Source organism: Oryx dammah, unplaced genomic scaffold, assembly GCF_014754425.2.
Source record: "Oryx dammah isolate SB20612 unplaced genomic scaffold, SCBI_Odam_1.1 HiC_scaffold_26, whole genome shotgun sequence".
Classification (NCBI taxonomy): Eukaryota; Metazoa; Chordata; class Mammalia; order Artiodactyla; family Bovidae; genus Oryx; species Oryx dammah.
In genome coordinates, this window is record NW_024070210.1 from 59,737,016 (window position 1) to 59,749,747 (window position 12,732).

General features: G+C 37.5%; 1 protein-coding gene across 2 annotated transcripts in view; it reads left to right on the top strand.

Annotated features, from left to right (window-relative positions):
- Positions 1-12,732, top strand: part of NEMF (nuclear export mediator factor) — a 56,052-nt gene that overhangs the window by 41,267 nt on the left and 2,053 nt on the right. Inside the window, exons 23-32 of one of the 2 annotated variants that reach the window (XM_040226785.1) lie at positions 1,237-1,513; positions 2,261-2,303; positions 2,452-2,501; positions 4,568-4,721; positions 9,849-9,926; positions 10,072-10,269; positions 11,467-11,499; positions 12,305-12,405; positions 12,502-12,545; positions 12,628-12,707. In XM_040226785.1, the coding sequence (XP_040082719.1) occupies positions 1,237-1,513; positions 2,261-2,303; positions 2,452-2,501; positions 4,568-4,721; positions 9,849-9,926; positions 10,072-10,269; positions 11,467-11,499; positions 12,305-12,405; positions 12,502-12,545; positions 12,628-12,707 (1,058 nt within the window). Of the gene's footprint in view, positions 1-1,233; positions 1,514-2,260; positions 2,304-2,451; positions 2,502-4,567; positions 4,722-9,848; positions 9,927-10,071; positions 10,270-11,466; positions 11,500-12,304; positions 12,406-12,501; positions 12,546-12,627; positions 12,708-12,732 lie in introns of both variants that reach the window. The other variant, XM_040226784.1, reaches the window with a different exon arrangement.

Consider the following 12,732-nt stretch of genomic DNA (forward strand, 5'->3'; position numbering starts at 1 on the left):
GTAGCCTGCCAGGATCTCCTGTCCATGGGATTCTCTGGGCAGGAATACTGGAGTGGGTTGCTGTGGTCTTCTCCAGGGGATCTTCCCGACCCAGGGTTCAAACCCGAGTCTCTAAGGTCTCCTGCATTGACAGGCGAGTTCTTTACCACTAGTGCCACCTGGGAAGCCCAGTATTAATGAGTAATAATACATAAATGTGTTTACCAGAGATAGACTCAGGTGTATATATAAGTATTTACTTTTGGATTTAGGATTTAGAAACAATACAAAGATGAGTTATTATACATGCAGTTTCTTATGAGAATTTACCTTGATTTAATAATATATTTGCTTCAAGTAGAGAGCAGCTATGATTGCTGGAATAAATTAACCTGCCTACCTAAAGGAACTAGGGAATATATGTCCTCGAAATTATTTTTACATATTCTACAGTCATTGCTTAAGAATAATATCTCATTGTTTAACTTAACAACTACTTTTGTACATGATTCTGTTTTATTGAATTTTCACCATGTTCCTGACATGAATACTTTATTTACATTATTTTTTATTGAATTTTCACAACCATCCTTGGTTGGTGGCATCTCATTTTTATAGGTGAGGTTCCAGGAGAAGATGCAGGAAACGGGTTCGAGCTTTGGTTCAGGAAGATCCCCTGGAGGAGGGCATGGCAACCCACTCCAGTATTCTTGCCTGGAGAATCCATGGACAGAGGAGCCTTGTGGCCCTCAGGCCATAGGATTGCAAAGAATTGGACGTGACTGAAGCAACTGAGCGCACACACATGCACAACTGGACCATATTATTACCACTAGATGGTGTTCCTTTTGCAAAAGTGTGATCACTTGGCTGTGTGCCAGTTACATAATTTGTTTTATTTCATTTCAGTTCTCATGCGCAAATTATGATAAAATTGGCAGAATTTCTGTAACTGCTTCTATTTTTCTCGTTTTGGAAGTAACAAAGACAAGATACAGTTTTCATTGCAGAAATGATTGCAATGTCTAAAAAATTTATTGTGGTATAGGATCTTGGAGATCCTTTATTCCAGTCAATTCCTGATACAGAGTACCCTTTTATCTAAGTCAGTGTAACCTTTGGGGAGGATCCAGTAGTTTTCTGGTGATGTTTTGGAGAAGGAGGGAGTGAATAGACTATTTTTATGAAGTTTTCAAGGAAATCATCTAACTTGGTTGTGATGATAGCACTCTGACTTTCCTTATTGTAATTTAGCAGATGGGGGTGAAAGTAGCAGTGAAGAAGATAAAGACGAATTACATGAAACTCCTGTGGAAGTGGAGCTCGTGACTCAGGTTGACCAAGAGGATATTACTATTCAGAGTGGTGGCAATGAAGTAAATGAACTAATTCAGGAAGAAAGCTCTGAAGATGAAGGAGAATCTGAGGGGGTGGTAAAAGATCAGGAACCTGTTGGTGAAATGCAGGATGAAGGAGAAGAGACATTAAATTATCCTGATACTTCCATCGACTTGTCCCACCTTCAGTCCCAAAGGTAATTTCAAAGCCATAATTTTCAGTCTTATTTTGTAAGCTGGGAATGATGACCTTATAAAAATAATGCCAAGATTGACTTCAGTGCTTTTACCCTCCTTTATCCTACGATCTTACTGTCTGTTCACCATTTGATAAGGGGGTAGAACTCTCTTAAATTCTCAGGACCCAGGGTAGAAAAATACAGTAAATAGGAAAGTTGCCAAACTAAATGAAAATAGAGACAAGTTAATGTTTATAAATTCTAATAATAAGGCAATTACACTTTTTTTTAAAAGGGTGTCTTAGTCTTTAATGTCTCATAGATCACTAGGTAAACAACACCATAGCTATAAAAACTTTATTGAGTAGTTAAGAAAGGCTTAGGAGTCAGACCAGTATTGAGTCTTAAAGTGGGTCCTTGGGCAAGTGACTGAGTCTAAGCTTCAGTTTCCTTCTTGGTGAAAACAGAATGGTACCACCCTTCCTAGGATTTTTGTGAAGGTTATATGCATGTAAAGCATCTCGCAGTGCCTGGCATATTATAGGTGTCCAGTACACGTCAGCTATTTAAGAATAGAAAGTGAGACGATGAGCAATTTTTTTTTTAGGATGAGCAGTTTGATTATACTTTTTCTCATTTTATCAAATTTGAAAAGGTATAGCATTGCCAATAATTAATTAGGAGAGTGATATGGGAATGTTTGGGGACTTTGTAACTGAATGCCTGTAAAGGCTTGTGGACTCCTCTTTCTGTTTGTTTCCATAGGTCCCTCCAGAAATTGTCTTCAAAAGAGGAATCTTCTAATATGGTAACATTTTTCTTCAAAGTATTTTGAAGAACATCATGTCATTCTCAATAAATAATAATTTTCTACTTCTTAATTTTGGCTTTTGAAAAATTAACAGCAGTGATGTTATTGTTTGTATTTGCTTGTGTTTTTCTCTTAATTTTAATAGAATGACAGTAAATTGCAGAGCCGAAGGCATTTGTCAGCCAAGGAAAGAAGGTAAATATCCTTGTGTTATTTAACTGAAAAGCATCTATTTTTTATAATTGACAGTTCGGTTATGACAGATCGCTTGGCTGTTATAAAGGTCTCATTAAAATTACTGATTTAGCACAAATTTTGTTTTGTTTTTTACATCCAACTCTAATAGGTTTTTCTCTTTTAAGGGCCTAGTCTGCCACTATAATCAGATAGGTCAAGCAACACAAAACAGACCTTCTATTACATAAATATGTATGGTAATAATTGCAGTATATTAAATAGGCTGATTCTATGATACTATTGACAGAAGTGAAGAGGAATACAGGCATACCACATTTTCTTGTGCTTTGCAGAGTTTTTTTTCAACACATTGAAGGTTTATGGTAACCCTGTATGGAGCAAATCTATTGCCATTGTTTTTCCAACATCATTTGTTTACTTCATGTCTCTGGATCATATTTTGATAATTCTTGCAATGTTTCAAGCTTTTTATTATTAATTGCTCGGGTGATCTGTGATCAGTGAACTCTGTTTCTATTATAAAGCGATTATGAAGCACTGAAAGCTCAGGTGGTGGTATTTTTTTTTTTTTTTAGCAATAAAATATTGATTAAGGTATATAATTGCTTTTTAAAGACATATTGCTTTGCACACTTGATAGACAACAGGGTAGTGTAAGCATAAATTTATATGCACTGGGAAACCAAAAAATTCATGACTTGCTTTACTGCAATAGTCACTTTATTGCAATGGTCTGGAACAGATATTGTAATATTTCTGAGGCATGCCTGTACTGAAATTAGGCAATTTTTATGTAAGAGGAAGACTTGGGGGTTCCCCCCCCCTTTTTTTTTTTTCCTTTAACATAATAGGGCTTAGACAGCAAACAGAAAAAGATAAAGAGTGAAAGGACAACGAGACAACTACTGCAGGGTGAAAAAGACTACAACTGGTAAAGCACTCCAGAAAGAGGCCCTAGATTGGAATGGATAATAAACCCTTTTGTTTGATAATCTTTATAAATTATAGAAAACTGAGTGCTGGTATTTATGAGTATGGTATCATGCTAGATATTATGGTAGTATACAAAGAGGGAAAATAGGAAGCTTGTGCTTTCAAGAAGCTTTTGAGTCCTGGATTCAAGAAATAGCCATAAATCTGTAAATAGTGTTATCTGAAAAGTGATACCGTATTTCAGGAATAAGAATTTTTTGTGCATTGGAGTGTTTTGGGAAATACCATCAGAAGTTTTTACCTTCAAGATATAGTTGCATCTTAGATAATGCAAGTTAAGGTCAGAAACTTCAAGGAGAATTAGTATGATCAAAGACAGGGAAGTGGTAGGTATTTGGAAGTAATGTTGAGAGTGCTTTGGGGAAATGGATAAGTTGATTGAGGTGGAAGGAACAAAATGTCCATGTTTGTGAATTGATAGTGAAATTGAATCAAAAGTGGAGAACCTAGAATAACAAGCTAAGTGTTTTAGACTTATCTTAAAAGTGATGTGAGGAGGACTTTTGGAAGATTTTGAATGGGAATGTGACATAGGTAAACAATAACGGAGAATTAATGTAGAAGTTCATGTAGAACAGATTATGGGGAAAATATGGAGGAAGTCTGGGTGGTAAGTGATAAGGACTTGGACTAGAGCAGTGGCATTGGGAATGTGATTGCACAGTAATAGGAGTTTCCTTTCCTCTTTATTTTCTAAGATCCATTTATTCCACTAACAGACCCACAAATGTTTTACTGAATATTTAACATCTGCCAAGGCCATGGTGATACAAAGACTACACATTCCTTTGCCTGGCCATCAAGGTGTTGAGGGACTGAATGTGGCTACTGAATCAGGATAAGTCAAGGATATGAGCCTGGATGCCATGAGGAATCATAAATGCATGAAAGAAAATTTTTTAGCTTTTTCTTATGTGATGACTTGCACTCCATTTATACTGTAGCCTGGTGATAACAAGTTAAGCAGAAGGCATGACCTCATACACGTTCCCTTCCGCATGTCATTTTTTTAGGGTATTAAGAATTTGAAATTCTAAGATTAAGATATTTTCCATTTCATTTATATTTAGGGAAATGAAGAAAAAGAAGCTTCCAAATGACTCAGGGGATTTAGAAATGATAGAAGGAAAGGACAAAGAAAAAGAAAATGCTCTACACATTGAAACTCATCAGAACACAAGCAAAAATGTCCCGGTTGTTCAGCCAATGAAACGAGGACAAAAGGTAATATTTAGCACTATATGACTCACAAGTGAAGTTGTGAGGTTCCTTTTTTAAGGTTTAAGTGAAACAGAAGAATAATCTTGTGTGACTTCCTTTGAAAATTAGTTGAAAAGATAGTGTTAAGGAGCATAGAGATCACTTTCTGTTCTTTTAAGATCTTCTATACAGAAACTCTCAAGTTATGTAGAAGAGGAATAGGAGATTGATTTATTTGCCAGGGACACTCAGCTAAAAACTGGCAGTGCTGATCTGATAATTTAACTTAGGAGTTTCTTTTTCAGTTATTAATGCAATTTTGGTTGAAGTGAAGTGAGCTCGCTCAGTCGTGTCCGACTCTTTGCTACCCCATGGACTGTAGCCCACCAGGCTCTTCCATCCATGGGATTCTCCAGGCAAGGATACTGGAGTGGGTTGCCATTTCCTTCTCCAGGGGAACTTCCGACCCAGGGATCGAACCCGGGTCTCCCGCATTGCATGCAGGTGCTTTACCCTCTGAGCCACTGGGGAAGCCCCAATTTTGGTTACAGTTCTTAACTATTTTATAAAAGTAGGGGATGAAGAAAGAGGAGGTAGTGGATGTAGACTATACTTTAAAAATGCAGCTGTGTAAAGATGGTGAACTGATGTATAGGTGTATCTTTAAGAAAATTAAATTCCTTAACAAAATTTTTTTTTTAATTTGGTTTTCTTCTGCTGTGGAGTGTTTTATTTTTGGTTGTGCTGGGTCTTCACTGCTGCTTGGGCTTTTCTCAAGTTGAGGCAAGCAGGGGCTACTCTCTAGTTACAGTGCACAGACTTCTCATTTCAGTGGCTACTCTTGTAGAGCACAGGCTCTAGGCATGCAAGCTTCACAAGCTGTGGTACATGGACTCAGTTCAGTTCCTGGACCAGGGATGAAAGGGGAAAAAAAATCAATTCTCCCTGTATTACTATGTAAATTCAACATGAAGTCATTCAAAAAAGAATTGAGATTTTTAATGAACATTTGAAAGTTTGTTTGAAAGAATACGTACCAGAGAATAGTTGAGGGAATCTTGAAAAAGAAGATGAAGGATGGATCTCCCTTCAGTTCAGTTCAGTCGCTCAGTTGTGTCCGACTCTTTGTGACCCCATGAATTGCAGCACGCCAGGCCTCCCTGTCCAACTCCCGGAGTTCACTCAGACGCACGTCCATCGAGTCAGTGATGCCATCCAGCCATCTCATCCTCTGTCGTCCCCTTCTCCTCCTGCCCCCAATCCCTCTCAGCATCAGAGTCTTTTCCAATGAGTCAACTCTTCACATGAGGTGGCCAAAGAACTGGAGTTTCAGCTTTAGCATCATTCCCTCCAAAGAAATCCTAGGGCTGATCTCCTTCAGAATGGACTGGTTGGATCTCCTTGCAGTCCAAGGGATTCTCAAGTCTTCTCCAACACCACAGTTCAAAAGCATCAATTCTTCCATGCTCAGCCTTCTTCACAGTCCAACTCTCACATCCATACATGACCGCAGGAAAAACCATAGCCTTGACTAGACAGACCTTAGTCAGCAAAGTAATGTCTCTGCTTTTGAATGTGCTATCTAGGTTGTCCATAACTTTTCTTCCAAGGAGTGAGCGTCTTTTAATTTCATGGCTGCAGTCACCATCTGCAGTGATTTTGGAGCCCCAAAAATCTCCCTACTAGGTAATAAAACATTTACTGTTAGACTTTCTAAAACAGAATGGTATTAATGAACGGCCAGGTAGAAAAGTGAGGCAGAATAAAATCTAGACACAGAAGGATAAATTGTGTTTTAAAGGGTATGAAGCATTCAAAATTAGTGGCTAGTCATGTTTTAAAAAATACTAAAGTAAATATCTGGTGGAGAAAAGAACCATCAATGTAATTGGAAGAAAGGGCAAATTGCAGGGTAGGGGGTATATCAGAGAAATGTTTATGTAAACAAGGGGAATTTTTTCACCCATCAAATTAACAGATAATGTGTATTCAGTCATTCAGTACAAGTTTGAATATATACCATGGGACTTCCAATCAAGAGTCCTAACAGTGCATTTACCCTCTGACTCAGCAATTCTTATTTTTAGTCATTTATCTTAAAAAAAGTCATATGTATGCACTAAGGGTATTCGTCCAGTTGATAGTATTAAGCATTCTTACTGAGTATTTATCATTTCATCTACAGATGAAGGAGAAGGCAATGGCAACCCACTCTAGTACTCTTGCCTGAAAAATCCCATGGACAGAGGAGCCTGGTGGGCTGCAGTCCATGGGGTGGCAAAGAGTCGGACATGACTGAGCAACTTTAACTTTTCACTTTCATGCATTGGAGAAGGAAATGGCAACCCACTCCAGTGTTCTTGCCTGAAGAATCTCAGGGACAGTGGAGCCTGGTGGGCTGCCGTCTATGGGGTCACACAGAGTCGGACACGACTGAAGTGACTTAGCAGCAGTAGCAGCAGCTATAGATGAAGTTTAGGCAGTCTGCAAATAATGGCTTTGCTTTTCTTTCTCATGTTTCTTGTACTGACTCAGACATCAGTACAGTGTAGCATAAAAGTAAGAATAGCATGCCTCTTTGTTATAGTAATACAGTAAAGGGACTAATTCTAAGGTTTTTAACATTGTAGTATGTTTCTTATGGGTTGTTGGTAGATATCCTTTTCAAAGGGCTAGTTTAATAATCATGAGTTCTTTTATTGAATGCTTTTTCTCCATCTATTTTTCTCCCTCAATGAGTTCATGTGGTGTAAATTACATAATAAAACCCCCTAATACTGTCCTTGCCTTATTTGGGTATCTAGGTGATACTGGCTTCATAAAGTAAGTTTGGTACTTTTCCTTTTAGATGCTCTCTAGTACTTTGTATTGGAGAAGGCGATGGGACCCCACTCCAGTACTCTCGCCTGGAAAATCCCATGGACGGGGAGCCTGGTGGGCTGCTGTCTATGGGGTCACAGAGTCTGACACGACTGAAGTGACTTAGCAGCAGCAGCAGTACTTTGTATAAAATGGAGATCATTTGTTCCTTGAAATTTTTTTTTGGCGATTGGGCCTGATGTTTCGGGATATCTGGCTTCCCTGGTGGCTCAGATGGTAAAGAATCTGCATATAATGCGGGAGACCCGAGTTCCATCCCTGGGTTGGGAAGATCCTCTGGAGAAGGAAATGGCAATCCACTCCTATATTCTTGCCTGGAGAATTCCATGGACAAGGAGCCTGGCTGGCTACAGTCCATGGGGTCACAAAAGAGTTGGATACAACTGAGCAAGTAACACTTTCAGGGTAGGTTTTGAAGTACTTAATGAATTTCTTTAGTGATCATAACTCCATTCAGGTTTTTTTTTCCAAAGTTGGTTTCTCTAAGTTATATTTTGCCAAGAAACTATTCTTTTTGTTGAGTTTTCCATTTCTTGGTTCAGTTTATTGCTAACACTGTTCATTTTATTCTCAAGTTTTTTTTTTGTGTGTGTGGTGTAATATACATATAGTGGGCTTCCCAGGTGGCTCAGTGGTAAAGAATCTGCCTGCCTGTGCAGGAGACACAGTGGACCCAGGTTTGATCCCTTTGATTGGGAAGAGCCCCTGGAGGAAATGGCAACCCACTCCAGTATTCTTGCCTGGAAAAATTCCATGGATAGAGGAGTCTGGCAGGCTGTAGTCCATGGGGTCTCCAAGAGTCAGACATGATTCAGTACACATGCTACATATATATAGTAATATGCAGATATTTTGCTTTTAGCTCAGTTTTTATATGCACATATATCTGTGAAACCAACACCCAGACCACCACTCTTGAATGTTTATATTACTCCAGAAAGCTCACTCTTGCCCCTTTCCAAATAGTATTCCCACCAAAGAAAAACATGTCTTAATCACAATAGATTCTTTTGCTTGTTTTTGAACTTTATGTAGAAAAGCAGTCATCCTTTATACGTTCCTCTTACGTCTTTCACTCAACCTTGTGAATCATCCATGTTGCTGTAACAGTTCATTTGCATTGCTAAATAGCGTCTGCCAGTTTCTGTCTACTATATTCTTCATCGTTGAAGACCTGTATCTTTGAGATTCACAAATATGCATTTCTGTCCTGTATAGCTACGAGTGGAAATGCTGGGTTATAGCGCACATTGTGTTTGGCTTGGTAGGTATTATCAGTTTCTCGGGGTACTTGTACCAATTTGCCACCAAGCTGTGTATTCGAGTTCCAGTTGCTTTACGTCGTCACTTTCATTTGGTATTGTTGGGGTTTTCCAAGTCATTCAAGTGTGTGTATACTGAAATCTTAATTTAGCTTTTAAAAGTTGGGTTGTCCAACTTTCTCACTGATTATAGGAGTTCTTTGAAATCCTAAATACATGTCTTTTCTTGGTTATCTGTACTACAAATATCTTTCATGTTTTGAGACTTGCTTTTTCACTTCTTTAGTAGTTTTTTGATGAGCAGCATTTGTCAGTTTTAATGAAGTCTGATTTGTCAGTCTTGTATAGTGTTTTTTGTGTCTTATTAAATATTTACGATTTTATAAATTTGTTATTTGGGTCCTAGCTAAGACTAGTCAAAGCCTGTATGTCCTATGGTTTTAAAAACTGGTCGAGGGATTTGGATGTGTACCCAGAGTAAAAGAATCAGTAGTTTAATTGATGAAATCCAAGGTATTAAGAGTCTCTGCAATAAATACCCAGCTAAACTTTGCTGTACTGTTTCCTGTTCTTATGTGTATCCTGATGGCAACCATGTGTGATGACTAGCTGTTACTACTCTGTTCTGTCTTTACATTATAATCTTGCCTTTCCTGTATTCCCAGATGCAATGAATCTTTCAGTTCTGCTTTATTTCTTCCCTTCAGTTCTTGCTCAAGCTAAAAAAAACTTTCTCTAAATTATCTTAGATATAAACTTGTTTGCATTTAGAATATTTTGCATTAATTTACTCTTATTCTGTGTATCTTCTTTTTCCACAAGACGGTCAATTGTTTGAGGGTGAGGACTATGGTTTATCCATCTTCAAAGACTCCATATTGTTTGTTAAAGTGGTGCCCTACTGAATAAGCATTTTGACAGAATTAAAGACGTGCCTTTTCTTTATATACATGTCTTAACATTTTCTTACTGCTAAATTTTTCCAACCAAAAACTTTTTTCTTTTGTAGAGTAAAATGAAAAAAATGAAGGAAAAATACAAGGACCAAGATGAAGAAGAACGTGAGCTCATCATGAAATTGCTGGGAGTAAGTAACATTTAATAATACTTTTGTTTGTTTTTCAAGGGGCATGCAGACCACTGCCTATCATATGCTGTGCATTTAGTACTTGGTTAAAGAACTGACAACACTGAAAATACTGTCAACATTAACTGTTTTTCCCTCTATGAAGTCTGCAGGTTCGAACAAAGAAGAAAAAGGGAAAAAGGGAAAGAAAGGCAAAATAAAGGATGAACCAGTGAAGAAACAGCCCCAGAAACCTAGAGGTGGACCAAGAGTCTCAGATAGCATAAAGAAAGAAACTCCATCCCTTGAAGTTACCACTCATGAGTTACAAGACTTGGCTGTAGATGAACCACATGACGACAAGGTTAGGCTACCACACACATGGGCTTTTGCTTCTTAATTAGGGTGACCAGCATCTCAAGGTTCCCAGGACAGGGGATTTACAGTGCTAAAATAAAACCAGGGTGAGTGGTAACCCTATTCGTAATGGGAAGTTTCCTTAGAAATATAGCCTAAAAGATCTAAATTTTAATTGCCGTATATAAAACTGGCAGTGTTGGTTAGCTCCTAAAAAGTTTATCATAAGCCATTAGAAAATTTTACGGAGAAACTAGATTCTGGTGGGAATTTAGTTAAGACAGATAACTAGGATTATGTTGACCATGAATGAGAAATGAATTTGCACTCTTCTAATTTTTTCTATAGGAATATATACTGTATTACATGATGTCAAATGTGACTACACAGTGTGAAATGTTAACATTTTTCTAGTTAAGATAGTTGCCTCCTTGTTCTATTAGCTGAGTATGAAAGTCTGGCCTTAATGTATATCTTCTTGCATGAATATATACAGCTTTCTGAAATTCTGAACAAAGGATTTATTGTTTTATAAATTGGTAAAAAAAATTTTTGTTTCACCTTTATATTTTTATTCATGGCAGTTAAACTTTGGTTGTATTGTGTGCTCCATTCAGTGCAGGTAGTGCTTACAGGGATCCTAAATGTATTACTGTTTTCTTGGTTCCCTGAACAGTGTTGTTTAGTAGTATTAAAACTCACTTTGTCTTCAGATTTTTATATTACTTACTCTGTAAACCTTACACTCAAATATTCATAACTGTTAAAATATTCATAATCATCAATGGGCTTCCCTGGCAGCTGAGATGGTAAAGAATCTGCCTGCAGTGCAAGGAGACGTAGGTTCAATCCCTGTGTGGGGAAGATCCCCTGGAGAAGGAATGGCAAGCCCTCTCCAGTATCCTTGTCTGGAGAATCCCATGAACAGAGGAGCCTGGTGAGCTGTACAGTCCATGGGGTCGCAAAGGGTCGGACCCAGCTGAGTGACTAACACTTTCATTAGCATATATTCTGTGGAAGTCTTTTTTTTAACTTTAGGGCACAACCTTTTTCTCTTTGAATGGCATCGCTTTCTCATATATTAGACACATGTATTAACTTAGTCTATCTTATATTTATCAGTTTTTCTCTTCATAGATTTCAGTGGTATAGAGTTTCAATTTAAGTTACAACTGACTTTTAAATTTTTATATATTTGAAACAGGAAGAACAAGATCTAGACCAGCAGGGAAATGAGGTATGATTTTGTGTTGGGGTTCATACTACAACATTGACTGCAATCCAGGTCCCACAATATCTGGCATACAACTTCTAGCTAAAATTTAAAAATGCTAAAAAAAAAAGACTGCAAGCTCTGGAGTAACACATTCTTGGGTTTGAATCCTAACTCTTACATATAACTACAACCTTGGAAACATTTTTCTTTGTGCCTTAGTTTCCTCATCTGAAAAACGGGGATATAATTGCCTCTACTGGGAGAATTGTGTGAGAACTAAGATAGTATACATAAAACATTTAGAAAAGTTCATGGCATATAGTAAGCACTGAACCAAGTGTTTTGTCCTAAATCTAAATTTACTCACGTTGTTAGATAAATACAGGTAATCTTCTAGGCAGCCCACAAAATGGGAACTTTAAGAAGCCCTAGAATTTCTCCTTAAGAACAGGCATGAGAGATGACTGTCCTAATCTAGTTTCCTGACTTTGACATCTTTAACATTTGGGGATGGATAATTCTTTTTTGTGGGGAGTTGTCCCATCCCTGGCATCTACCCAATAATAGATGTCAGTAATATTGTTTCTGCCCCCAATGCTGATTCAGTTATGACAACCAAAAGTGCCTCCCGTTTTCTCCCTTTCTCTTAAATATATCTAAGTGTCATTTTGAAAATCGTCATTAAGCTCTGCTTTATATATAGCCCCAAAGGGTGAAAGATTATATATCTATCAGAAAATTATAAAATGTATTGATTGTTTTATTAGAATTTTCCTAGTTTAGGGCTGGTATAGCTTTTGTAATTGTTTTTGTTTTCCCTTTTTAGGAAAATCTGTTTGACTCTTTGACAGGGCAGCCACATTCTGAAGATGTACTACTGTTTGCCATTCCAATATGTGCCCCATATACCACCATGACAAACTATAAGTAAGTCATTATGAGTTCACTCAAACAGCTGCCACAATATCGACTTATGAATCATTTTGTAATCTGTTCAGTAACACATGCAATTCCTTTTTAAAGATACAAAGTGAAACTTACCCCTGGAGTTCAGAAAAAGGGAAAAGGTATTTAAAATCTTTTTGTGAATTATGATTTTAAACATTTCTTGACTGAACAGAAGCAGATTCTTCTATTTTCTGCTTACAGCTGCAAAAACAGCCTTGAATAGTTTCATGCATTCCAAAGAAGCAACAGCAAGAGAAAAAGACTTATTCCGCAGTGTAAAGGTAAAGTACTCCTGTAGAAACCTCT